Source organism: Capricornis sumatraensis, chromosome 20 (assembly GCF_032405125.1).
Source record: "Capricornis sumatraensis isolate serow.1 chromosome 20, serow.2, whole genome shotgun sequence".
NCBI lineage: Eukaryota > Metazoa > Chordata > Mammalia > Artiodactyla > Bovidae > Capricornis > Capricornis sumatraensis.
In genome coordinates, this window is record NC_091088.1 from 61,537,083 (window position 1) to 61,564,292 (window position 27,210).

At 55.7% G+C, this 27,210-nt stretch overlaps 2 protein-coding genes across 3 annotated transcripts; one reads left to right on the forward strand and one right to left on the reverse strand.

Moving 5' to 3' along the window:
- NUP62 (nucleoporin 62) lies at positions 1–21,905 on the reverse strand. The gene is made up of 2 exons (XM_068991977.1): positions 21,805–21,905; positions 1–2,492 (listed from the first exon to the last, which is right to left on the reverse strand). Exon 2 carries the CDS (start codon positions 2,427–2,429, stop codon positions 858–860), a length of 1,572 nt encoding a protein of 523 aa, XP_068848078.1. The 5' UTR covers positions 2,430–2,492; positions 21,805–21,905; the 3' UTR covers positions 1–857.
- On the forward strand, positions 21,680–26,189 carry ATF5 (activating transcription factor 5). 2 transcript variants are annotated; one of them, XM_068991979.1, is made up of 4 exons: positions 21,680–21,879; positions 23,143–23,439; positions 24,948–25,443; positions 25,793–26,189. In XM_068991979.1, the coding sequence occupies exons 2-4, from the start codon at positions 23,262–23,264 to the stop codon at positions 25,812–25,814; spliced, it is 696 nt and encodes a 231-aa protein (XP_068848080.1). In that variant the 5' UTR covers positions 21,680–21,879; positions 23,143–23,261; the 3' UTR covers positions 25,815–26,189. The 2 variants fall into 2 exon arrangements, with proteins under 2 accessions (XP_068848080.1, XP_068848079.1); XM_068991978.1 differs by having other exon boundaries at positions 24,948–26,189.
- Positions 26,190–27,210: the final 1,021 nt, after the last annotated feature.

Consider the following 27,210-nt stretch of genomic DNA (forward strand, 5'->3'; position numbering starts at 1 on the left):
GCAGAGTGTAAAGACAAACCCAGAAAACCCCTGGGACACGGCTGGCTCTGGACACTGGATCTCACTGGAACCAGACAGGTTTGTCTCGACTCCGGGAGGTGCAGAATCAAGTCTGTGGCTGCCCCTGGCACCCTGGCCACCTCCACAGGCATTCATTCGGTGGGCGAGCATTTTATGCCGGTCTCATCTCTACTCTTCATCTGTTTGATGCTGTGACAGGGACTGCTGTGCTGAGCACACAAGGGGGACAGGAAACAAGCCCTGCCCACAGGGTGCACCACCTCTCGGTGAGGCAGAGAAGCGAGGAGTCTGCAGTCTTGTGTGGCCAGCGTTACCAAAGGCACGCTCGCAAGCTCAGCGTGGAGTGGGCCCGCGGGACAGCACCGACCCAGCTTTAGGGCCAGGCGAGGGGAGACCGCTCTTCTCTTCTGACCGGTCTCTCCTCCTCTGAAAACGTCCCACTGTCCGCTCCACCCACAAGCCACTTCTCTGCACTGCTCACTCATTCCAGGCAGCTGGCTCCGTGAAGATGGAGCTCTCCTCCCGGCATCTCTGACTCTGCCGGGCAGAGTGGCGGCCCAGCGCCTCGGCTGGGAGACAGGTGGCTCTCTGGTGGCTCAGCCCTCCTCCAGCACAACTGGAGGCGGGTGGTTGTAGCAGGTGGAGGGTCTAGGACGTGGAGGAACCACACCCACGAGGCTGCAGCCTGGCCCAGAGCACTGAGAATACTTTCTATTCACTAAGACAAAAAGTCAAACCAGAGAACAGTTCTATCAACAGCACAACTGTTTGAAAGAAACACACAAACACGTATTTCCCTGCACCCCAACCACGAGGCAGTAACCCCCGCCCCGGGCTCAGTCGAAGGTGATGCGGAAGCTGCGCTCCTGCTCCTTGCGCCGGCCCTCGCACACCTTGGTCACCTCCTCCACCTTCCTCTGCAGCAGCGCCGAGCTCTGGTCGATCCACTGCAGCGAGTCCATGTGCGCGTTGAGAATCTTGCAGATCTGCTGCAGCGGGTCGCTGGTGTCGGCCGGGCCCCCCGACGTGTTCAAGTGCTCGATAATGTCCTTGAGGTCCTGGGCCATGCGCTTGAGCTGCGCGTCGATGTTCTCAGCCAGCTTGTAGGTCTTCTCGCGCTCCTCGTCTGCGTGCTGCAGGTGCACCGTGCCGCTCTGCTCCTTGACCGACTCCTCCAGCGGGCTCAGCAGGTCCTCCAGCTCCTTCTGCTGCGACAGGATGAAGTCGAGCTCCTGGTCCAGCCGCTTCTGGTCCAGCTTCACCTTCTCCACCTCGCGGTGGAGGCTGGTGATCCTCTCGCCATTCTCGATCAGCGTGCGGTCCCAGGCGTTGACCTGCGTGGCCTGCTGCAGGAAGTGCCGTTCCTGGTCTTCCAGCTCCAGGCTCCACTTGTTGATGAGACTCTCCAGCTGGGCGTAGGTCAGCGCAGCGCTGCCGGATCCCCCGGCAGCCGCGCTGGGACCGCTAGGCGCACTCCCGGAGGCCGCCGTGTTGCTGGGGATCCCGGCTGGAGTCAGGGGCTTTATGTTCAGGGAGAAGCCAGTGGTGCTGGTGCTGGTGGTGGTCGTTGTTGTGGTGGTTGTCGCCGTGGAGGTGGTGGAAGCTGCTCCAGGGGCCTTCAGGCTGAAGCCCAGTGTCCCCGCTCCTGCTGTCCCCGTGGTGGTTGCTGGGGTGCCAAGGGAGAGCCCGGTGGCGGCGGACGATGTGGGAGCAGCAGCCAGCGAGGTGAAGAGCGAGGGCCCGGCGCTGGCGGTGGTGGCGGCGGGAGTGGGCGCGGCTGGCTGTGCGGCTCCCGCTCCAGTGGCTGCTGGAGCGGCCGCAGTGAAGGGCCCGCTGAGGGCTGGGGGCTGGGCCGGGCCCCCCATGGAGCCTATGTTGAAGCCAGAGGTCCCAGTCTGAGATGTGCTCCCAGCCGTGAACGAGAAGCCCCCGGAAGTCGATGTGGTGGGCGGGGCAGCAGATGCTGCGGTGGAGCCAAACACAAAGCCGCCGGGCGCTGTGCCCTGGGCGGAGGTGCTGGTGCTGGCGCTGGCGCTGGAGACGGCACTGCTGAGCGTGCTGCCCCCGAGCCCGAAGCCGCCGGGCTGGGCCGGGGCTGGGGCCGTGCTGCCCAGGCTCAGCTTCGGGGTGTTGCTCCCTAAGGAAAATCCGGTGGCTCCTGGTGCAGGCGTCGTGGTCCCGAAGCTGAAGGCTGGGGTCTGTGTGGCAGGAGTCTGGGTGCCGAGTGAGAACAGGCTGGTGGCAGGGGTGCTGGCAGCCGACTGGGAGGGAGTCCCAAAGCTAAACCCGCCAGTGCCGGACGTGGAGAAAGAAAAGCCCGTGGCAGGCGTGGTCGTTGCGGTCTTCGTGGAGCCAAATGTGAACCCTCCTGTGGAGGCCCCAGTGCCTCCAAAATTAAACCCGCTCATGGCTCCAGACTCTGGGGGCAGCAGCTACTCCGGCTCCAAAGCAAATCCACCGGTGTCTGCAACCTTGGGAAGATTTGCAAAGCAGAGGAAGTGACATGATCAGACGGCACATCTGGAAAAACCACCTCAGCAGCCTGATGGAGCTCAGTCTGCAGGGAGGTAGGCCTCAAGTCTGATAAGCGGCCTCCCACTCCTCTTCCTGCTGTGGAACCTAACCAGGCCCTGCTGAACTAGGAAAGATGGGCAAGGACGTAAGGCCCCAGCCCTGGGGGGTCTAGCAGGGTCAGTACCAGCGGGAGGCCCACTGCTTGTGGCAGGGGAGGCTGAAGAGCAGGCGCTTTTCTCCCTGCTGACTGCACATGCGTGAGGGGCAGGCTGACTTGGCACCACCCCAAGAGTCCCTCTGGACCTCAGAGACAGGCCCGGGAAGCTGAGTTACAACAGGGCCTTGGGTGCCAAAGGCTCCCTCTGGGGCACACCCCGAGCTGGTTTAGGAGGACAGAGGGCACGCGGGCGCAGTGCTCAGAGCACCTGGTGCTTGGCCGCAGGGACTGGTTTCAAGGGGCCGTGGAGACTCAGGCTGGCCAAGAGACCGCCCCACCTGCAGGTGCAGGGCACGGAGGATGAGCATCGGGGGACAGTGAGCGCCGCCAGAGAGAGCAGAGAGGAGAGCAGGAAAGGGCCGAGAGTGAGAGCCGCCAGAAACCCTGGTCCTGCTCAGCAACCCCGCCTGGTCTTCATTAGAAGCTCGGGGAGCCAGCACATCCCTGTTCAGTGAAAGGTGACCACTTTCTATCTGAAAAAGCCCTGAGCAAAGCCATCTGGTAGCTGCAGAGTCAAAGGTGACTTGGAGAAGAAAGAGTTGGAGGGCGTCCTGGGTAGAGCCATTTTCAGGGAAGTGATCACAAGCTAAGCACTGCCTGCTGGTGGGCTGCTCACGTAAATGACATCTCACTGCTGTCTGGAGGCGGAGATGGTGTCCCCACGTCCAAGATGAGGAAACTGGGGCTCAGGGGGCTGTGGTGATCTACTAGGAGCTGAGCCCAGGCCACAGGCCCAATCCACCAAGCGCCCCGTCCAGCGCTGGCACCAATTACGGGGTCACCTGGGCATCAGATATAAAGCAAGCTCTGCATCCTACCTACCGATACAGCCTCTTAACTACACTCAAGAAACGCTGGGAATGACAACAGAGAGAAGCAGAACACAGACTCACCGCAGCAGTGTGATCTCTGCTGGGGAAAAACACAGCGACCCTGAACAAGCAGGGCTGGAAAGAAACACACCGAGATGCAGGACTACACATGGATGGCCTCCCTGCTAATCTGCAGTGGCTTCCAAGTGCTCGTTCCTGCCTGTACAATAAACATAACTGATAAGCTAGGTTTTTGAAAACGATCCTCGAGTGTAAATTCACGCTGAAGAACCAGCGAACCTGTGCAGCCGGGTTCTAGAATCACAATATGAGCGGGACAGACAGGGTGAATTACACCACCTCCCCCAGGCTGGCACTCAGCCACATCTGGTCTTGGTTGTGGGGCGGCGCTGGATCCCAGAGGCTGTGCTGAAGGCAGCAGGGGAGCCAGCGCGTGGACTTTACATCAACACCAGGACCAAACATGGCCCTCCAGAGACACGCAGGCCCCGCCGCCCGGAGCCTGGGGCCAATGACCCTAAGTGGCAGGAGGAGTTCTCAGACGTGACTAAGGATCTTGAAATGCGGAGGCAGAGACAGGACTAGAGAAGAGACCACCGGAAGGTGGAAGCGGAGGCTGGAGTAACGTGCCTTGAACTTGGGAGACAGAGGACGGCGCCACAGGCCAAGCAGTGCAGGTGGCCTTTACAAGCAGGAAAAGGCAAGGAAACGGCTCTCCCCTGCAGTCTCTAAAAGGAACCAGCCTTCCTTGATTTCAGCCCAGTGAGACCGATTCTGGACCCTGATCTCAACTTCAAAAGAATGAAGGTGCATCGTTTCAAGCTGCTAAGTTTGCGATATCTGTGAGAGCAGTACAGAAAACGAAGATAGCTGGGGAGCAAAAGTGCCTGATGGGTACGGGGGGAGCCCCGTGACTCTGGAGGACCCCGAGACCCAGCGCCCTCGTCAGGAAAGTGGAGTGGCTGCTGCGGGCCTGGAGCGTGGCAAGTCAGGAGGGTGCGGTGCTCAAGGCCACGGTCCCCACGCAGACACACGCCGCACTGTCACCTCTGGAAGCCGGGGAGCAAGGGAGGGAGCCCCGAGGGGCTGTGAATCCAACCCAGCTGGGATGTTCTCAGGAAAAGACTGTGGTGGTAGCTGGCCTCGAGTCTAACGTGAACTCACGGTCAGCTACCACTGCCCTGCGGAGTGTTGGGCTACGTGACCCATTCCCCGGTTGAGACAAGCGTGGTCTGGGGGCGGCTGGCTCGGGCTCCGACAGCGCCCCGCCCCCCAAGCCAGCCAATTTCACACCCATCCTACAAGGAGGTCGGATGATGACCCCGGGGCACAGATCGGGGAGGGCAGGCTCAGACGGAAGCAACCTGCAATTCCACCCCGAGGCGGGCACTAGCCAACCCTCGCACCCCGCACTGTAAAGCTCTCATCTCTCCTTCATCACATGGGCCCCTGGTCACGGGCCAGCAGCCCTGCTCAGGGGCATGGCCACTCTTCTGCACCCCAGCTTCCGCTCTGCTCCCTCACATGTTCATCTTGTTCTCATCTAAAAGCAGCTGCAAGACGGCTCCTTGTTTTCAGGCACAAAGTTGGGTTCCTTGTTTTGGGCACAAAGAGACCCTGGCCCAGTTCACTGCAGAGCCGTCTCGAGCCAGGTCTGTTACCAGCCAGTGGACAGAAGTGCCTGGACAGCCACACGGCTCAATCCGCAATAGCGCACTCAAGAGAGCTTTTGCTATTAATAAGCTGCAGCTAAAATTTTTCCGAAAAGCATTTATAGAAAGTTTTCACTTTTTATATGATTAAGAGACCACAAAGAAAACGATCTCCCCCACCCGCCCACGCCCCGGTGTCTTGTCTGGTTTAACGGTTCACTGTTTATTAAATGCCTCCTCTCCTTCCAACACCTCGGATGCCACGGACCCAGGAAGAGTGGTGAACGTGTCCTGACGCAGTTCGTCCTGGGTGTTGCTGCTCACTTACCACTGACCCCCAGAACGCTGGGAGGTTCTCACAGATGTGGTGAAACATACGCAAAAAACCCTTTGCCCTTTACGAGGGCTTTTCCAGTGTTACCAAAGGGGTGGGCTTTCCTAAAAGAGAAGCGGATGCTGTTGCAGGGGGAAGTGATGCTGTTCTTGGGAAGAGGGGCAGGTGGCCCGGGCCGGGTGCTCGGCCTGGGCAGCCACGGCCGCAGCGGGTTCTCTAGCCCACGGGGCTGCCTCGAGGCCACTGAGGGCGAGACTGGCAGAGCTGCCCCCGCACACTTGCCCTTGCTTTCCACGCCACACCCAGGTGCCTGCAGTCCCGAGTCTGGGATCCCCACGCACAGGCGCGGCCATCCCCGGCTTCAAGGACGCAGTTCTGTGCCGTCACTGCCACCTTCGCTCAGATCCACCAACCTGCCCTCTGTGGTTAGTTCCTCAGCCTCTCCAAGCCCAAGCTCCATCTACTTTATTCACCCCAGCACTCACTCGGCCCTACCCTACGTACAGCGACAACACAGCAAAACGCGGTCCATCCCCGAGGACGGGGGCCACCGAGAGCACACTAGAGGGATAGACGAGCAGCTCCTCTGCACAGACACCGCTCGGGGCCCTGGAAATACGGCTGTGGACGAGACAGGAGTCTCTCTCACATCCCAGCAGGGAAGTACTCGGGGTGTCAGACGAGGCTCAGCGTCCTGGAGGAAAGACCGGGTGGGCCGGGGCAGCGGGGTGCCAGCGCAGGGGCGAGGGGGCGGCCAGAGGAGCCAGAACAAGCCCCAGTGTGGAACCGGGGTGGCTGGAGCAGGCGGCACTGTTCTGAGCCCTGGGCTCTCCTTTCCTTAGATACTCAGAACAGGGGTGTCTGTCTGAGCATGAATACGAGGGGAGGGAAGACCTCAGCCTTGGACGAAAGGGAAGATTAACCCTAATCTCAGAACCTGGGACCTCGCGTGGCAACAAGGACGTCACGGATATGATTAAGGATCCCAAGCGGGCAGACGACCCTGGATTATCTGCGTGAGCTTTTGATGTGATCACGAGGGCTCTGAATGGAATCGGGAGGCAGAAGAGGCGAGCCAGAGGGACTGTGAACCTGGAAAGACATTCCGAGAGCCGCTACACTGCTGCTCTGGAGCTGGAGGACGGGGCCACGAGCCAAGGAGAGCAGGTAGCCTCCGCGAGCTGGAAAAGGCACAACCCAGACTCTCCCCTGCGCCCACACAAGGAACAGAGCCCTGGGCACCCCCTTCAGGCTTCTGACCTCCCGAACTGCAAGGAAATATTTGTGTTATCTTAAACTGCTAAGTCTGCGGTAATGTGTAACAACAGCAACAAGAACTTAACACAAGAGTGGGGGACCAAGAAGGTGAAGGGCAGGGCTTGGTAAAGGTAAGTGAACGGGAAACCCATCCTGGCGCGGGGGTAAGGACAGCTGTGATTCTGAAAGCCTGGACATCCTCTGCCACGGGGTGACTTCCTGGACGTGGACGTGTGAGACACCCACGTATGACAAAGGGAGGGACAGGGTGGCCTGGAGCACTGAGGGGGCTCGTGGAGTGACAGGGTCAGCCCCACGGGGCAGGATGTCCCTGTGTCGCTCACAGGGTGCCACCTGTGTGAGCAGGACCGGCCAGGAGCACTAGGGGGCAGCACACCGAACCTTCCTGAATGGGAGACAGGCTCAGAGAGGTGACGCAACTTCTCCAAGGGCACACAGCAGCAGACAGGAGTTCCTGGAAGGGAGCTGAGCTTCTAGGGCAGGAGGTGAGCATGTGTCAGAAATCAGTATTAGACAGGCAGTGGGGTGCTCATGCAGACGCATGGCCGAGGGAGTGATGCACCTCCAGGCCGCCGGCTGGGGTCAAGGGCCCGTCACGGAGAACTGGCAGCCAGGCCACCCACCCGCAGCAGAGCCGGGAGGACCCTGCTTCCTGCCCGACCCCCGCAGCCCTTCACCTGTCACCTCAGAAGCTTGAGTGACCCTCCCAGAGCAAGGCTTTTCCACCAAACAGGGGCAGCTGCCTCCCCCCAGGCCGCCTCCCTCTTTCCTAACAAACTCTTCTTCACTCAGCGCAGCAGGCCTACAGCGGTCAACACGTCCAGCCCGCGCTCTTCTGTCAGCGCCTGGCAGGACACAGCCCAGCACCAAGAAGTGGGCGCTGCAGCCTGTCGTTCTGAGCGCTTGCTCCTCCACTCCCAGCCCTGGGATCTTAGTTTTAAGTTCATCTCCCAGGGTCTCAGTTTCCTCATCTGAAAAAACAGGATGACGGCTCCAGAATCATATGGTCCCTGGGAAGATGAAACAGTCGGCGATCTGTGTCAAGCGCTTAGCATTGTACCCGGTGCCTTCTTGGGGCCCAGGGAACAACCTATCATTGCAGTTAATAATACTGCAGCCGTGGGAAGCGACCCAGCAGCCGCTCCCGGCATCCCGCCCACGGCCACCTGGTGGTGCTGCCCACAGCGCTGAGCCCAGCCCGGCCCAGGCAGGACAGGCAGCTTTAGCGCCCACTGCGCTTTCCCTGCAGAATTAGCTCTTCATTTAAGACTTGGAGGAACTGCAGCCATGGGCTCAGAGAGACCAGAGGAGGGGAGGAGAGAGGGGAGAGAAGAGAGGGGATCGGACACCAGTGGTCATCAGCCGGGCTGGTACCTCTGCGGTGTGAGTGCAGGGACGCCCTGCCTGACCCCACCACACCTCCCCTGGGCTGTCTCATCACAGGCCAGGCCCAAGCCCACGAGCTCCTGTTTCTTAAATCTCTCTTGAATCAGATCCCCTCTCTCCCTTGAGTCAAAGAAAACCCCTCTAAACCTCAGAGGATAGATAAGCCCAGAGAGCATGCCCTACAAGAATGGAAATCAGCCGATCGGGGCGAGCCGCCTGCTACCCAGACCTCAGCCGGGGCAGAGCTCGGATGTTCCAGGTTCCAGAGAAGCGAGACGGGCCGCAGGGCCTGACCAGAGCGCGGGGTGAAGCCACGGGAAAGGCCTCGAAGGGACAGGAAGACTCATCCAGGCTGAGGGGGGCGGGGGCAGACAGCACCAGGGGCCAGGCAGGAGCTGCTGGGGACCCGGGCCACTCCGCCTGGCTCTTACCCAACCGCCCAGCCCGGTAGGACCAGCCAATTCCAGGGGCTGGAAACAGACCCCCGCTCCCGGGCAGTTAGAGGCCCTTCCTCCGCCACAGCACGAGGCGTCCCCACAGGGAGACAGGACAGAGACCAGGGAGAGGCAGTTTCCAGCTGCCCTCGCACCTCCTCAGGCGGCCGGCTCTGGTCCTGATTTCCGCGGGCCTGCGCCTCCTTGTGGACGGCACCCTGGAGGCCTCTCGCCCTCCCAGGCATCAGATAAACAGGAGGCGGGCCGGCCTGCCTGCGGGGGGGGGCGGGGAGGAGGGTCTGTGGGAAGCCTGGCCCCTGTCCTGCCGCCATGCCCTGCTCACATGAACAGATCCCCAAATGCTCCTGCACACCAACCCCCCAGGAGGCCTGCTCACACGTGTTCTGCTTGTGGGTGTTTTTAAAAACAAAAATTACATACTTTTTATGAATAGTTTGCTCACATGGTTCTATGTTCAAAAGGTACAAGAGGGGTCTCTGTGGTCCCCCCTCACCCCCACAGCAACCTCTCTTCCCTGGAGACAAGCTTTTGGGTTTCTTGGGCCTCTTTCCAGAGATTTTCGACACATTTAAGCAAATGCAGGTTGCACTCTCTCCCACTGTACACACAAGGCTGCATGAGCCAGGAGCACTCTTTTTTGTACTGACAATATTTAGAGGTCATTTTAAGCAGGCTTATCATCCTCACCGGGGCTTCCAAGGTGGCACAGTGGTAAAGAATCCACCTGCCATAGCAGAAGACACAGGTTCGATCCCTGGGTTGGGAAGATACCCTGGAGAAGGGAATGGCTATTCACTCCAGTATTCCTGGAGAACTCCATGGACAGAGGAGCCTGGTGGGCAGCAGTCCATGGGGTTGCAAACAGTCATACACAACTGAGCACGCACACGTATCATCCTCACTAGATGGAGGAGGAAGCGCTCTCAGAAACCCCTCAGCTTCCTGCCTCTTGAACTGCCTCCAGCGGGTACAAAAATGCTTCTTGGACCCAGAGGTTCTCAGCTATCTGGCTTCTCCCTTTCTTCCCTGGAAAACAGCCTCTCTACCCCAAGCAATCACCTCACCACTAATGAGCAATTACACTCTCCTTCTCACTTCTCACTCCTGAGGCCCAAACTTGCACCAGAAGGAGCTCAGGTGGTGGGAAACGGCAAATTTCCCCACAGGGAAAACAAATCAGGTTAGACGACTGGAAAAGTCAGGAAACAGCCAGAGGGGTAGATTTTAAGATTCTAGAAACACTCTCAATATAACGGGACTAGACAAGATCTTGTTCTTGCACTGAAAGATTTTTCTCCCTCCACCTAACTGCATTCCACATTTAAACTTCAATGGAACAATCAATACACCAGTCCCTTCTTTAAAATCTTGTTTTGGCCATCACCGACAAAGCCAAGAGTCCCCTGATCACTATCTGTCACCCCGGTCCCCATGCCTGTGAAGTACTCAGGTGAAAAGCTGTCGTGTATCTCTTATCTACATACACTTCCACACGTGTTCACAGCCAGAGCAAATAATTTTACTCACATGTTTTCTCTACTCCCAAGGGATCATACTGTGTGTGTCACTCCACAATTTGTAGTTTTCAACAGGTTTTTCATTCCTTACAGCTGCTGTAAACCAGTAAGCTAGAAGGAATGATAAATAAAATGTGGTGTGACTAGACCACATTTACCCATACCTCTAACGATGGGCAAGCGAGTTCCAGAAAAACATCTACTTCTGCTTTATTTACTGCGCCAAAACCTTTGACTGTGTGGATCAAAACAAACTGTGGAAAATTCTTCAAGAGATGGGAATACCAGACCACCTGACCTGCCTCCTGAGAAATCTGTATGCAGGTCAGGAAGCAATAGTTAGACCTGGACATAGAACAACAGACTGGTTTCAAATCGGGAAAGGAGTACATCAAGGCTATATATCGTCACCCTGCTTATTTAACATATTTGCAGAGTACATCATGAGAAATGCTGGGCTGGATGAAGCACAAGCTAGAAACAAGATTGCTGGGAGAAATATCTATAACCTCAGATATGCAGATGACACCACCTTTATGGCAAAAAGTGAAGAACTAAAGAGTCTCTTGATGAAAGTGAAAGAGGAGAGTGAAAAAGTTGGCTTAAAGCTCAACATTCAGAAAACTAAGATCATGGCATCTGGTCCCATCACTTCATGGAAAATAGATGGGGAAACAGTGACAGACTTTATTTTCTTGGGCTCCAAAATCACTGCAGATGGTGATTGCAGCCATGAAATTAAAAGACGCTTGCTCCTTGGAAGAAAAGCTATGACTAACCTGGACAGCATATTAAAAAGCAAAGACATTACTTTGTTGACAAAGGTCCGTCTAGTCAAAGCTATGGTTTTTCCAGTAGTCATGTATGGATGTGATAGTCGGACTGTGAAGAAGACTGAGTGCCGAAGAATTGATGCTTTTGAACTGTGGTGTTGGAGAAGACTCTTGAGAGTCCCTTGGACTGCAAGGAAATCCAACCAGTCAATCCTAAAGGAAATCAGTCCTGAATATTCACTGGAAGGACTGATGCTAAAGCTGAAACCCCAATATTTTGGTCACCTGATGTGAAGAACTGACTCATTGCTGACCCTGATGCTGAGAAAGACTGAAGGCAGGAAGGAGGAAAAGGGGATGACAGAGGATGAGATGGATGGATGGCATCACCGACTCAATGGACACGAGTTTGAGTAAGCAGCGTGAGTTGGTGATGGGCAGGCAGGCCTGGCGTGCTGCAGTCCATGGGGTCGCAAAGAGTTGGGTACAACTGAGCGACTGAACTGAACTACTGATGGGCATTTAGGACGCTTCTGGTTTTTCTTTACTATAAACAATACTGCAACAAGCACACGCAGTCATGCTTTCTCAGGCACAGGCGCAGACACTTTTCCAGGGCAGATCCCAGAAGAGCTACTGGCATCTTGGTTTCACTAGGGACAGCCAAACTACTCCCCAGCCTGCCTGTATCTGCTTTATTCTAACTGGCAGTGCCTGAGACAACCATTTCCCTACAACCTGTCAGCACCCGAAGTTAGGAGAGTTCTGCCAGTCTGATGTACCAATTCCATTTATTAAAAAATACTGATAAACGCACCAGCCATTCAGTGCTGTTATGTGCCACATGTGTGGATAATCCACAAACACACCTCATTCATTCAGTCATCAAACATCCACTGAGACTTGGGACAAGACAGGCCTTGAACTGGGCAAACAAAAGACAATATGGCATGGCCACCTGTCCGTAAAACCCCAGAGTGTTATAAATGTGATGAAGGAAAAGCCACCAGAAATGAAAACAGGTATTCACACAAAAACTTGTGTGCAAATATTCTCAGCAGCATTACTCCCAAATGGCCAAAAGGTGCCCATGCGCCAACCTCTAAGTGCCCTTTGCCCCCATCATGCCACTCTGGTCCCACAAGCCTTCCTGCTGCTCTGCACACATGCCGAGAGCACTCCTGCCCCAGGGCTTTTGCACCTGCTGTTCTCGCTCCGTGGAACACTCTCCCAACGGCCCCATGGCTTACCCCCTTACCTCCTTCAGGTCTTTGCTACAATGTAAAATGTCACCTGCTCAGTGACGTCTCCCTTGGCCATCCTTAGGAACCCAGCACCACCTGAAATACGACACATTCCATTTACAGATCTCGTCTGTTGTTTGTCTCCCCATTGGAAGAGGGCAGGAAGGGCAGGATTTGGGGCTGTGCTCTCCACTGCTGTACCCCAAGGCCTGGGACAGCTGCAGGCCCCTGCAGGCACTCCGCAAACGCTTGTTGATCGAGTAAACAGGCCCAGGTTGCTCTGTCCCAGGTACCATGCCAAGTGCTCTTCATGTACGGATCGGTTTAGTTCTACGATGTTCCTACCGTGGGGTCAGTACCATTAGCATCTCCTTTCCAGAGTTAAGATACCTGCTCAGTGTCAACATAAATGTCAAAGTCAGGGTCAAACAAGGTCCCGCCCTCAAATAATTCAGAGCTTACTGAGGGTAACGAAGAATTAGATTATTGGATGGCACGGCAGACACCACGCAAGGTCTTTGGTGAGAACCTACTAGAAGCTCAGGGGAGGGGCAAGGACACTGTCCCAGGGAAGGAAAGGATGTTTAAATCTGTTTTGAAGGATGCGGAGGAGTTAGGGTGAGAAGAGGTTAGGTCACTAGCTCATTCCAGGCCAAAGCTCAGACAGGCAAGGGTCTGCTGCCTTGAGGAACAGTAGAAAATGCCCTGTGTCAAAACCACGGGATGCCAAAGAAGGTATACAAATTGCTGGTAAGCACAGGGAAAGCATCCTTAGCCACTGGGAAATGCAAATCAAAACCACGAGATGCCAGCTCACAGATGCCACTAGGATGCCAATAATAAAGAAGGTGGGTAACAGCAAGCGTGGTGAGGATGGTGCAATCTGAACCCTCATTCATCACCAGTGGGGATGTACGACAGGGCAGCCACTCTGGAAAACAGTCTGGCAGTTCCTTAGACATACAGTCATCCTATGATCCGACAGTTACACTCCTAGACCTCTCCCAAGAGAAATGAAAACATACATCCATACAAAACTAGTACAAAAATATTCTGTAACAGCAACAAGTAAAAACAACCCAAATGACCATCAATTGATGAGTGGATAAAATGGAATATTATACAGCCCTTAAAACCCTATTGATATATGCTACAAAATGGATGAACCTAGAAAACTAGACTCCTACTGTATGATCCGATTCACACGAAATGTCCATTACAGGCGTTGTCTACAGAGACAGAAAACAGACGAGAGGCTGCCTAGGGATGGGTGCGTGGGGAGTGCCTGCTAAGAGGCATGAGGTTTCTTTCTGGGGGGATAAAAAATGTTCCAAAATTACATTGTGGTAATAGGTTCACAACTCTGAATGTACTAAAACCCACTGAATTTGTACAGTTTAATAAATGGATGTGAATTATGCACTGTTTCAATAAAGCCATTAAGCAAACCAACCAAGCATGGGATGCCAGGGAGGGGCTGGGCAGAGATGCTTCTAAAGGCGGGACTGTGCTTTCTTCTGGGGATGGGTGAAGCTGGCTGAGAACAGGCTGGGGAGGAGACTGGAGCCTAAAAGCTCCAGTCAGCTGAGGCCAGCAGGGGGCTCCAGTGGAAACACAGCCTGGAGCAGAGAGACCACCCAGACAAGACTCGGAGAGGGAGACTTGCCAGGGCTGGGGCTTTATGGGCCCCACAGGTGGACACGTGTGTGTATGCAGCTAGACAGAAATCCACGGCCCTGTGCGGCCCCCGCCCAGCCTCTCTCCTGCAACCAACACCCGCATCCCAGGGGAGAGGCAGTTGCCATGGAGAGGGTTTCTCCGGGAACCAGGTAAAAACCACCAGAGGTGGGGGGCGGGGTGGCTGTGACTCTGAGATTAGAAGCAACCACAGCCCCTACCTGTCCCTGGCTAGCAGTCGCCGCACCAGCACTGCTGGACATTTATCCTGTGCCCCGACTGTAGCGCTTCACCGGTTGTCGCGCGTCTGTGCTGAGTCGCGCCCTGTCCTCTGGCAACCCCACGGACTGGACCCGCCAGGCTCCCTTGTCCACTGGATTTCCTCCTCCAGGGGATCTTCCTGACTCAGGGACCGAATCCACGTTCCCGCACTGGCAGGTGGATTCTTTAGCACTCAGTCACCTGGGAAACCTTTGCCTGTACTGACTACAACCCAAAGAGCGGGACCACCAGCGTTTCCATCTCACAGATGGGCAAACAGGAGTGGAGAGAACTTCAGTAACTCGCCCAGAGTCACCCAGGCAGCAGCACTGACTGAGGCCGTCTGGCCCCGGAGCTGAACTGGGGCCTCGGGAGCCTCTCCAGAGGGGCCTTTCCCACCGCCACGCAACGTCCCCTTGCATGCTACGCCTAGTACCCCTTCCTGTTCCCTGATGACATCCCAGGCCATCTCGTCACCTTCCAGACTAGTTCAGTGGTTCGGTTCACTCTCGAATCCAGTTCAGTGCTGTCCGCTTCCCCCACTGCAAGCTAGACACCTAGAGACCCGGAGGGAAGGGGGGCCTCAGCTGCTCTTTTCTGGCACCCGTTCCCCACCCCGGAGCCTGCTCCTGCTCTAGGTGGGGGTGGGCTGGAGGAAGGGGACAAAGGGCTCTTGAACAAACCTAACAGGTCTGTGGTCCAGGGCCCTGCTGGCCCGCAAATATCCCCACGGGTCTGTGTGGGGGGTGCCTGTGAGGTTTCCCCGCTGAGCTCCCCTGCCCCATTCCCCTGGCTCTCCCCGTGACCGGCCATCCAGCGCTGCTGGCTGCCTTCATCTCAGCCTCGTTCCTTTGCTCTGAGCTAGAGGACCCCAGGGGTACGTGCACCCAGGGCAGGGGTACAGGCTGCCCCCACTCCCGGCCCCATTGGGCAGGACAAGCCTATCTGCTGAGAGAGGGAAGAGCAGCTCTGACAGCCGCCTGGTGCTCTCCTGCTGGGCACAAACAGCTCCACGGAAGCACTGGGCAAGGCCACGCGGGCCGCGGATCACGGCGCAGCTCAACACAGACCAGAACACAAATGCTGTCCAAAGCACAAAAATGACCAACCACCGCCCTCCTGACTCAGAGCCGACAGCCGCTTCTTCACTCAGCACAGCACTGGCTCCACGGATAACCGACACTGGCCACAGATGCCCCTGCTCCCCGCTGGCCTCTGATCCAGAGTGAAACCCGCCTCCCTGAACCCTCCCCAGTCACTCAGCCCAGCCCAGCCCCTTCCTGAGATGCCCCATGGGCCCCCAAGGTGGGCACCCCCAACTGCAACAAGCAGGAAACCCAAATTAACTACCCGCGTCCGTGGTGGCATCTGGTTGGGGGTATGGACGGCTGACGGAGGCCCCCAACCCTCTCCGATGACTCTTAGAGACCCCTTTCTCTGCTCCCCACGACTTTACACAGGACCCGGCAGCGTCTGAGCAAGGCTGGCCCCCTTTCAGTCTGGGTCAGGCCGGCAGGTGGTGGTGACCCTGCCCTGAGGACTTCTGTTTTTTTTTGTTCTCTGCCCTGGCAGAGGAGGACATATTTTTGGGGTGTGTGACGGGGCAACTCTGCACGCAGACATCAGGGAGGTCCCTTGGCCCCCACCTCTCCACACTCGTAGTTCGCTGGGGTTTCTGTGAATGACTCACCAACCTTTTAAAACCTGGACCTTGTGGAAAGGTCTAGCTTTCTCTTTTCTGTAAAGCCGGAAGCTCCGCACCGCCAGGCTGGCACGTGTGCCTGCAGGGCTGGCGTCGTCCGAGGCCCTTTCACACTCTCTCGGGTCTTCCGCCCTGCTCCACTGATGCGGCACACGGGTGCACGGGGCCCTGCTTAAGGGCACACAGGGAGGAGCGAGTGTCCCGAGGGCCAGGGTACTGTGTTGCCAACTACCTTGTTTGCCCTGTCCACTCTCTGCATGCATGTGAAGGGGCACCCCAGGGCTGGCAGCCTGCATCTCTCAGATGAGGAAACTGAGGCTCTGAGAGGGAGGAGTGGTGGGACGGATATGTCCCCATCTTAATCCTTAGCATCTGTATGTTACCCTATATGGTCAAAGGGATTTTACAGATGTTACATTCAGGATCTTGAGGTGAAGACACTATCCTGGATTATTGGGGTGTGCCCCAGAGTGCTCACAAGGGCCCAAAGGCAAGGAAATGGATTCTCCCCTAGAGCCTTGAGAACAGGAGTCCCCAGCCCCCGGGCCATGGACTTGTACCAGGCCGTGGCCTGTTAGCACCAGGCTGTGGCCTGTTAGCACCAGGCCGCACAGTGGGAGATGAGGGGCTGTTCTCCACGAAACCCGTCCCCGGTGCCAAGAAGATCTGGGATCACTGTACCAGAAAGACCCTTTTAGACTGCCAGCCTCCAGAAGAGAAAGGGAATCAATGTGTGTTGTCTGAAGCCACTAAGAGAAGGGGCTCTGGCGGACTCTGAGCCACAGGGCACGTGGCAGACCCGTGCTGTGTGTCTGGCCCCTGCACTGCCCTTCCCCAGCTGAACTGGCCTTGGCCTTCTGGTCCTTGTTTGCCAGGACGCCCACTCCCAACCCTTGCTCCTGGCCTGCATGATCTAGACAGCTGCCCAAGGGCCTCTTCAGGGAACACAGAATTGATTTCCCCAGTTTCTGTGTCTCAGCAACTCATTTTAAAAAGGAACTGATGGTGGCTCAGTAGTAAAGAATCTGCCTGCTGGTGCAGGAGCCACGGGTTCAGTCCCTGGTCCGGGAAGATTCCATATGCCCTGGAGCAACTTGGCCCACTTGCCCCAATTACTGAGCCCACACGCCCCAGAGCCTGTGCTCAACAAGAGAAGCCACTGCAACGAGAAACCCATACCCTGCAATGAAGAGCAGCCCCCCCACCACTGCAACTAGAGAAAAGCCCGCAGAGCAACAAGGCCCAGCAAAGCCAAAAACAGAACCGACGCAGGATGCTCCTGGTGGTCCAGTGGTGGGGACTCTGCTCCCGTCGCAGGGGGGTGGAGCATGGGTTCAATCCCCGGTTGGGGAACTGAGAGCCTGTATGCTTCGCGGCGCAGCCAGGAAAAAAGTTCTGATGCTTTGTGAGGCCATAGAAGGCTGGGGGCTGTGTGGAACAGTTCCTGGGAATGAGGAGGTCCTGACTTACCCTCTAAGTGCTCAGGGAAACGGTCAGGCACACAAACATCTGCTTTCGAGGGGCTCCGAAAGCAGAACGAAGTGTGGTAGGAACAGGAAGAGAAACGACCATGGGCTGGCCGTAAGTGCTGGGCTTTACCTACAGCATTTCACACAATCCTCTCAGCATCCAAGCCTTGGAGAGAAATAATGCTCATACTTAGGCAGGCAGGCCCAGTTCTAGGAATTTTGCATACATTTACATATATAATCCTCACAATAAGCCTATGAGGTGGGTCATCTTATCCCCATTTTATGTCACACAGAGAGAAGATGCCATCTGCTGAGGGTCAAAGAAGAAGCGGAGCTGGGGCGTGAACCTAGCAGGCTGGCTCCAGAGACAATGCTCTGAGCCACCTTTCCCTTGATCAAAAGGCCAAGGAGCCACCGGAGCCACTTCTAAGAAGGCAGCGGAGGCCCAGCAGTCAGGGCCACGGTGGCACCCTGAGCAGGATCAGGTGATGTGGGCGTGGGGCTGAAAGCTGGGTCCATCTGATAGAAACCCGGTGCCTCTTCCATCACACCAGGCTGTCACCGTGACTGGGAAAGCAGTGGGCTCTGCGATAGAACAGGCAAGGAGGGCCTCCTTTGGCGCAGGGGGCTTGGAGGGGGCAGGTGGCAACCAACAGAACTTGGCACTAGTGAGCAGCAGCAGACTTGAGGTGAAGGTCCCGGTCCAGCGGCCTCCCAGTAGGCTATGTCCCGAGCTGGGGTCAGGGACCCCTCCACGTCTGAGCAGAGACAGGCTCTCCCTGGGGCCTGCAGGCCCTTGGAAGGTGTGTGGCAGGGCAGCGCTCTAACCAGCAGTGTGGCCCTGCACAATCCCTCTTGCCTCCCCGGGCTTCTGCCTTGCCCCCTGCAAGCCCCGCGGGTCAGCCTCTGTGATCTGAGCCCCTTCTTGGCATTGAGCCTTGATTCCCAGCATTCTGCACAGGCTCTCCTTCCTCCTGCCTAATCCCCTCCCTTACTGGACTGGGGCGTCTCCCCAATCCAGGGCTTCGCTAACCGTTGCCAGGTGTGCAGCCGGCCCCCAGAGAACCCCCTCACTCCCCCTCCCCATCAAAGAGCCGGGGTGACGCAACCAGCCTGCAACTGCCGCCTCACTCCCCAAGCCTGGCTCCTCCGCAATGAAAAAGAGTCCCCAGCAGCCCCACCCAGGCTCCCAGCCTCAGCCCAGGAGCTGAAAGGTGCACAGGGAGCGGGCAGCTGGACCCCGAATACTTGGCCAAGCTCGGGGAGCCGGAGTCATCTGAGTCCCGGAGGGACCAAGGATCCAGATCAGGGGTGGGTGTGGGGAGAGGGCGCAGGGTGCCAAGACCTGGGCTCCCAGGCACCACCCATGACCCGCTGCCCAGAAGTTGGGATAGGCTGGGAAGGGCTAGGAGCTCAGTGTGCTTGCTGGCGCCCGCTCTGCAGAACTGAGTCAGGCTGTGTGGGCGGGGTGATTGGCACCAGGACTCAATTCTGTGGGACCCAGCTGAAGAGAGAAAGAGGCACAGGGGGCAGGGACCGCGGCGCGCCCAGGGTCTTCTCAGCACACTGCAAGCAACTGGTAGCAAGATTTCCATACTAAGTTCATTCTCAAGTTATTAACTGTCTAACCTGACCATCCTCTCAAAACCCCATAGTCCCAATCTATGCTGCTGCTGCTGCTAAGCCACTTCAGTCGTGTCCCACTCTGTGCGACCCTACGGACAGCAGCCCACCAAGCTCCTCCATCCACAGGATTCTCTAGGCAAGAATACTGGAGTGGGTTGCCATTTCCTTCTCCAAGTCCCAGTCTATGAGACAAAACCAAAGAGGAACAGTTCACAGAATACCTAACCTGCACTCTTCAAAAATATCAAAGTCACAGGTGACAAGAAAAGTCTGAAAAGCCTCCACAGACCAGAGGTTGCTGAGGAGACGTGAAAACTAAGTGTAACTCGGCTTTCTAGGGGGAAGATAGGGTGGGCGAGGGGGTAGGTCACAGAAACAGACTGACGCTGCCTCCCGAGTTGTGATAAACACCAGTATAACACAAGATGCCCACGGGGAGCAGGGAGGCTGTGTGAGGGGTTCCCCGGGAACTCTCTGTATTGTCTTTGCAGCTTTGTAGTCAATCTAGTTATTCCAAAACAAAAAGTTAAAGAAAAATACTCTACCTAGTCCACCAGTTATAATCTAGAAGACTGGGGGATGACTGTGCCCACTGCCAGCAGCCTGTCCAATGGTCCCCCCCAATCCCACATGCTAGTACTCAACACTGAGGAGTGGCAGTCAGTCCTTATTTTAAAGACCTTTAGAAGCACTACTGCTGGGCACTAGAGATAAACCATATCCACCTTAATAGTAACAATGAATCCCTTATGTAACACCTTACTCTGTGCCAGGCACTAGACCAAGGGCACCTGACCTGGATTAATTCATTTAATCCTCAATACTAAGAAATAGGTACTGTCAATGGCCACATACATTGGCCATCAGCATGTTTCTACTAACTCAACTCCGTATTTGATTCTAGAACTATTAAGGAAAGCAAGGCACTTGGAAGGGAAATTGCCAGTAAGCTAGTTAAGTGGGGTGCAGTCAGGGGTTGAATCCAACAGCTTGGCTCCAGAGTCTGAGCTCTTAACCATTACTCTGTTGCCTCAGTAAAAAACAGCCCCTATAGGGCAAGAGCTCAAATACTGGCAGAGTGGATAAAGTGAAGGGAATGTGGTCAGATTCCAAGAAGGACTTCCTGTATGCAAGAGTAGCCTGTATTAGGGATGCAATATACAATAAACCTAATTAATACCACCATATGTTGTGTATGAAAGCTGTTACAAGAGTAAATCCTAAGAGTTCTCATCACAAGGAAAACAGGATGTGTTTTTTTCTATTTCTTCAGTTTTCTATCTGTAGGAGATAATGTTCTCTACACTTACTAATCAATTTATGAGGTATGTTCAATCAAATCACTATGCTGTACGCCTTAAGCTTACCCAGTGCTACATGTCAATCATATCCCAATAAATCTGGAAAAAAAAAAAAGAGCATCTGAACTTAGAGGAAGAAAAAAAAGCCTGCCTTCATTCTCAGATAACTCTGAAGATCAAGGTCCCTTGTCTTCTCTGGATCTTGATTCAGTCTCATAAGCACCAGGAAAAGCTCAACTCCAGGTGTAATGTCCTGCTGTGGACGAACGGAGGATGGGTTTCTGAAGCACAGGAAAAGACCCACAACCACTTGGGCTGGGAGGGTCCAGCGTACCGGGAGGGGATGGTTAGGAAGTCCCATCTCTTTGAGCAATGGATTACAGATCTTGCTATTTCTGGCAGACCTGCACGACTGATGGTGGGGTCGGGGGAGCTGAGGTAGAGGGCAGTCTGAAAGGGAGCTTAGGTGGAGGGTATGGACAAAAGAAGGAACCAACTGACCTGAAAGGAATGCTGAGGATAAGCGTTGAGGGTAGGTGGGCAGGAGACAGAGAAAAGATAACAAGCCTGAGGGTGATAACTGACTCGCTGCACCAAGATGGGGCCGAGCGTCCATGTTGTGAATGGGAAAGGGCGGGGATGGCTGGGAATTACCTTGGAGGAGGTAAAAGAAACACAAGGATGACCTTTTAGCAAGTGTTGGATGGTCTAGCGTCTGGGGTTCCTGCCAGGGGGGTCGGAAGGGGTGACACCCGGCCCCAGGGTTCCTTCCTACTCACAGTAAGAGGTTGAAAGAGCATGTATGAAGTGGGATCTCAGTTTCACAGGCAACGACTCATTTGATTCTCACAAATGACCCCACCAGGTACAACTGATTATTCTCCGCGTTTTACAGATAGTCTCCTGTCTAGGCTGCTAGAGAATTCAGGTCTTTTGCCGAAGGCCACCTTCGCCGGCCTGGGATTTGCCTGGAGCGCGCTCTGTGACTCACGCCAGGTTCTAAGCCACAGGAAAGGTTCTCAGAGTGGGACGGCAGTTGAAGGATGAAGAGAGTAGCATGTGGCTGGCCGGAAATTCGCGAAGCAGGGGAAAGCAAAGGAGAAATGAACCGGCCGGAGTCTCGGGGAAGAGGGATTATCGAGTCACCAGAATCAGAGGGAGCAGAGGGCCGGAACCCAGACTCAGAGAGAAGGGAGGGTCGGAACCCCCGGAGTCGGGAGAAAAGCGGGCCTAGATCCACGGGTAAGAGGAAGGAGAAGCCTGAACCCCCGGGATCGAAAGCCGGGATCAGATCCCCGAGGGCAGGGGTGCAGGCCCGCCTCCGGGTTGGGGCCACGTGGGGCGGGGCGCGGAAGGATCCGCGCAGGCCGTGCTGCGCCGCCCGCGGTATATCTGTGTCCAGTCCCCGGGGCCGCCTCATTCCCCATCCTCAGATCACGGTCTCTCCTCACTCTACCGCCACGCCGCCTCTGCCCGCATACCCCCGGCCATGGCTCTGTAGCCGCGACCCCTCTGTGCCCCCGGCCAGTCTCCGCGCTCACCGCGCCTGCGCTCTCCGCTCCTGCCGTCTCCCTTCAGCCAAGGCCGCCGCCGCCTCTCCTTTGCGCAGCCATGGAGTGAGTAACCGCTCGCCCCTCCCTCTCCAACTGCCTTTCCCGCCCTTTCGAAGCTCGCGGCCCTCGCGACCGAGCTTGGGGGGGGTGGGGAGACTGAGGAATCACGGTCGCGCAGGCGCAGAAGAGGGAAGACGAGCGTTCTCGCGCGACGGAGCATGCGCACTCGGGCGGATGCGTTCTTCCGGACAATTGGTGTTTAAAGAAGATAGCCACGTGCGTGTGCGCCTGCGCACTAGTTCCCAGACGCGGTGGCTTCCCCACACCCCCGCCCTGACTGTCTGCGAGCAATTGCTCATGCGCAGCTGCCCACCTGAGGCTGTATTTTTTGCTCAAAGGGCGGGGGATTAAGCAGCCGCACATGCTCACTGGTCCTCAGGAGGGCGGTGGCTACGGCACGGCTCGGGAGATGGCGCATGCGCTGTAGCCTTCAGCGAGAGAGCCGCCTCCCACTTTGCTCAGGCGCCGAGCTTATCTTCCCTCCTTTTCATTCAGGCGCCTGCTGGGGCGGGGACTGGTTTAGATTGACAGGGGAGAAGGCGGGGATTAGAAACGACCTGTTTAGGGGAAGGAGCTAGGATAAGAGGCGTCGCCGAGGACGGGGTTGGGGGCGGGGTTACCCATTGTGGAAGGGGCGGGGCTGACGAAACCTTTTGCTGAGGGAGGTGGGGTTTCTGCCTGAGAAAGAGGCGGGGCCTCTGGGGAATCATCGGGGAGGGGTGAAGCTAAAATATACCGTGAGGGGCGGGACTTCGAGAGAGAGTGGCGATCAGCCCCAAAATTTAAAGGGAGAACTGCGATTTGAACGGATAACTTTGACGACCGGGCGGGACAAGGGGGAATTCCCATGGGAACAGATTTGAGCTGGAATCTAGGGAGGGTGTGGGGCCTAAAAGTTATATTTTAGAGGAAGAGATGTAACTGGAAGAAAATTCCCCTGGGATTGAGTGTGGGTTTTGTTTTGTTTTTTTTAAATGAAAGGGAATATTTGGGGTGAGTGGGAAAGACTTTAAGGAAATTCCCCTGGGAGACCATTAGGTTTCTGTTTTGGAAGGATTGGGTCTTGGGAATTCTGAGAAATAAGCCAAACGTAAAGAGAATTCCCTTGGGAGTGGGTGGGGCTCAGATACAGGGAAAGGACAGGTTTAGAATTCTGAAAGGATGAGGAATCCTGGGACTCTGGGGAGGTGGCTTGATTTCCCTGTGGCTTTGGCAATAGTAGGTGAGGCTGATCCTGACCCACTCACATTTTTGTCACACTTGTAGGTCCTCCATTTTTGCCTTGGTGCCTGTCTTCGCCCAGCTGAGCAACCTCCAGAGCCTCCTCCCAGCTGTTGGTGCAGCCTCTTCCATTGCCATCGGTGCCCAGCGCCCCTGCTGCAGCCATGTCACTCCTGGCGACCCTGGGGCTGGAGCTGGACAGGACCCTGCTCCCAGCTAGCGGGCTGGGCTGGCTCGTAGACTATGGGAAACTCCCCCTGGCCCCTGCCCCCCTGGGCCCCTATGAGGTCCTTGGGGGAGCCCTGGAGGGCGGGCTTCCAGGGGGGGGAGAGCCCCTGGCAGGTAAGAGTAGGTGAAGAATGGAGGTGGGGTGAGCTGGGGGGAGAGAAGAAGAAAGAATTCTTTCATCTGATAAATATTTTTTAATGAGTACCTGTAATAGGGCTTCCCCAATGGCTCAGCAGGTCAAGAATCCACCTGCAATTCGAGGGACACAGGAGACATAGGTTCAATCCCTGGGTTGGGAAAAAAGCCTGGAGGAGGAAGTGGCAACCCACTCCAGCCTGGAGAATCCCATGGATGGAGGAGCCTGGTGGGCTATAGTATATGGGGTCACAAAAAGTTGGACATGGCTTGAAAAGTTGAACAGCTAAGCAACAACAACAGCATAATATGTCAGCCACTGTTTTAGGGGATACAGCTGGGAACAAGACTGACATGATCCTTGCCTCCTTGGAGCTCACACTCTACTGGGAAGACATGCAGGAGACAAATTAAATGATGCATGGGAATAAGTGGGAAACACTTAGCTGAGTTTAAAAATGGCAATGAGAAAAAAAAAAATGACAACGAGGACACGTTTGGCGGGGGGAGCCAAGAAACCCTCTCCAAACCAGTAACATTTTGGCTGAGACCTAAGGAATGGTAAGGAACAACCCATAAAAAGACCCAAAGGAAGAGCTTTTCAGGTGCAGGAAACAGCACAGGCAGAGCCCCTGAAGCAGTAAGTATTTTATTCATTGCGTGCTTGAGTGCTAAGTCGCCAGATCATGGCTACAGACTGTAGCCCACCAGGCTCCTCTCTCTGTCCATGGTATTCTCCAGGCGAGAATACGAGTGGGTTGCCATGCCCTCCTCTAAGAGATACTCATGACCCAGGGATCAAACTTGCATCTCTTACATTTCCTGCATTGGCAGGTGGATTCTTAACTTCTAGCACCACCTGGGAAGCCCGTTTGATTCACTGGTGGTGATTTAGTCGCTAAGTTGTGTCTGACTCTTGCGACCCCATGAACTGTAGCCCACCAGGCTCCTCTGTCCATTGGATTTTCCAGGCAAGAATACTGGAGCAGGTTGCCATTTCCTCCTCCAGGGGATCTTCCCGACCCAGGAATGAAACCTGGGTCTCCTGCATTGCAGGCAGATTCCTTACCAACTGAGCTATGAGGGAAGTGTATCCCAAATGCTTGGCACATAGTGGGGTTTCAGTAATTAAAGATGAAACAGGGTGTGTTTACATGTGATCTAGTTTACCATCTATAATAAACTAAGAGTAAATCAAGAAACCAGAGACGCAGGGTAATCAGTAAGGAGGATGTTGGAACAGTTGAAGAAATGGCTGGTTGACTATTTTCTCATTTGGGTCATTGATGGTTGGTTAACGGGTTGGTTAGATGTTTGGTTTATTGGTTGGTTGGTTGGCTGGTCTGTTGACTGATGAGTTGTTGATTGGTTGGTTGGCTGGCTGGTGGTTTAACTCAATGAATGGGATGAATGAGGTGGGCATGAGTGAGATCTGGTTGGGTGGAGGATTAGGAAATCAAGGAGCTTTCTGTCCTGCAATCCTCCAGGAGACGGCTTCTCTGACTGGATGACCGAACGGGTCGACTTTACAGCCCTGCTCCCTCTGGAGCCCCCCTTGCCCTCAGGTGCCCTCCCCCCACCTTCCCCACCCCCACCTGACCTGGAAGCTATGGCCTCCCTGCTCAAGAAGGAGCTGGAGCAGATGGAAGACTACTTCCTCGATGCCCCTCTGCTCCCACCATCCTCCCCACCTCTGCCGCCACTGCCGCCACCACCGCCGCCGCCGGCACCGGCATCTTCCCTCCCTCTCCCCCTCCCCCTGCCCACCTTTGACCTCCCCCAGCCCCCTTCCCTGGACACCCTCGACTTGCTGGCCATCTACTGCCGCAGTGAGGCTGGGCAGGGGGACTTGGGATTGGCGCCCCCGCCCCAACCTCCGCAAGCCCCGCCCCCGCCCCGCCCCGCCCCCTACCCAAGTCCTGCTGCCAGCCGAGGGGACCGCAAGCAGAAGAAGCGAGACCAGAACAAGTCCGCGGCTCTGAGGTACCGCCAGAGGAAGCGTGCAGAGGGCGAGGCCCTGGAGGGCGAGTGCCAGGGGCTGGAGGCGCGGAACCGGGAGCTGAGGGAGAGGGCGGAGTCGGTGGAGCGGGAGATCCAGTACGTCAAGGATCTGCTCATCGAAGTGTACAAGGCTCGCAGCCAGAGGACCAGGAACAGCTAGCCGGGCGAGGGCTTCGGGCTGTAGGGGGCGCTGGTCTTCGGCTCCGGGGCGGAGGGGGGAGGGTCCCCAATCCTCCTCCTGCCTCCAGCTTCCTTCCAAACCCTCCTTCCCCCTCTTCTCCCTCTCTTCCCCCCTCCCCTTTTATTCTTGCCTCCCCTTCCCACCCCCCAGAATCATGAAATGTTTGGCATGAGTCAGCATTTACACCCTTCAAGTTACATCTGAGGAACAGAGGCCCATGAGGAATCTGGGAGGCAGGGGAGAGCTTGGAAACCCCGTCTCAAGCAGGGAAGTGAGCCCAGGAAGCCCTGCAGAACATCTGTGCAAAGGAGAACAGGGACGCCATCTGGAGACCAAGTCAGGGAGGGCTCAAAGAAAGGTGCCCAAGGAATGAGCAAAACAGACCAAGTGGCCTCGGGAACTACATTTGGAGGTGGAACCCAGAGGTAGCTGACTGGGCAGAGCAGGTGCATATTTGGGGGGTGTGGGGGAGAGGCCATAATGGGTGATGGGGTGTACATTTTAGCTCTGGGAGGAAATCAGTGTTTTGTGAAGGTGTTGGGGGAGGTGCGGGAGGGCAGGGGACTGATCCTTTTGGAAGGGGGCTCTGTGAGTGGAAATAAAAGGAAGAATTTCCTCTGATTATGTGTGTCTGGTCTTTGAAAGGAGAAGCTGCGGGGAGGGCAGTCTTAGACCAAAGGGAATAATGATAACGTAATACAGTCAAGCACACACTTTCCACACAGGGTCAAAGCCAAGACGAGACTGATTGAACTAGTAGAGATACAAGACCCGCTTTTAACTTCCATTTAGGACGTAGATAGTGAAAGGAATAGCCAAAGGTGCCAGCTCCCCATGGTCCTTGTCACCAAAAAGGGTGACTCCAAAGGGGCCAGGTGGCACAGTTGTGGGGCACCCGGTGTTGAAGAGCAATTGCATTGCACTGTCAGAGCCAAGATTCCAGGAAGTCAGAGGTAAATGAGCGGTGACCTGGTAGTGGAGAGTCGGATCTGGGTGCTAACACTTTCTCCATGATAATTTTTATGAGCTGGAAAAAAAATGCGTGCAGATGGGCACCCATTACAGAGTTGGGAATCAATTTAAAGGGTTCTGACCAGTGTTTAAAAATACGAATAGAACAGTAGAGAATACCATGTATCACAGAGTGGTATTTTGCCAGACTATGTTGATGCAATAGCTTTGCATCACGGTAAGAAAAGTTTAGGAGAAGGCAATGGCACCCCACTTGAGTACTCTTACCTGGAAAATCCCATGGACGGAGGAGCCTGGAATACTGCAGTCCATGGGGTCGCTGAGGGTCGGACACGACTGAGCGACTTCACTTCCACTTTTCACTTTCATGCATTGGAGAAAGAAATGGCAACCCACTCCAGTGTTCTTGCCTGGAGAATCCCAGGGACTTCTGAGCCTGGTGGGCTGCCGTCTATGGGGTCGCACAGAATCGGACACGACTGAAGTGACTTCGCAGTAGCAGCAAGAAAAGTTTGGAAGCCACTGGTAGACGGCAGCCAGCATCATACACTGATTTTCAAACACTGCCACCTAATACAACCGCTATCAACGCACTT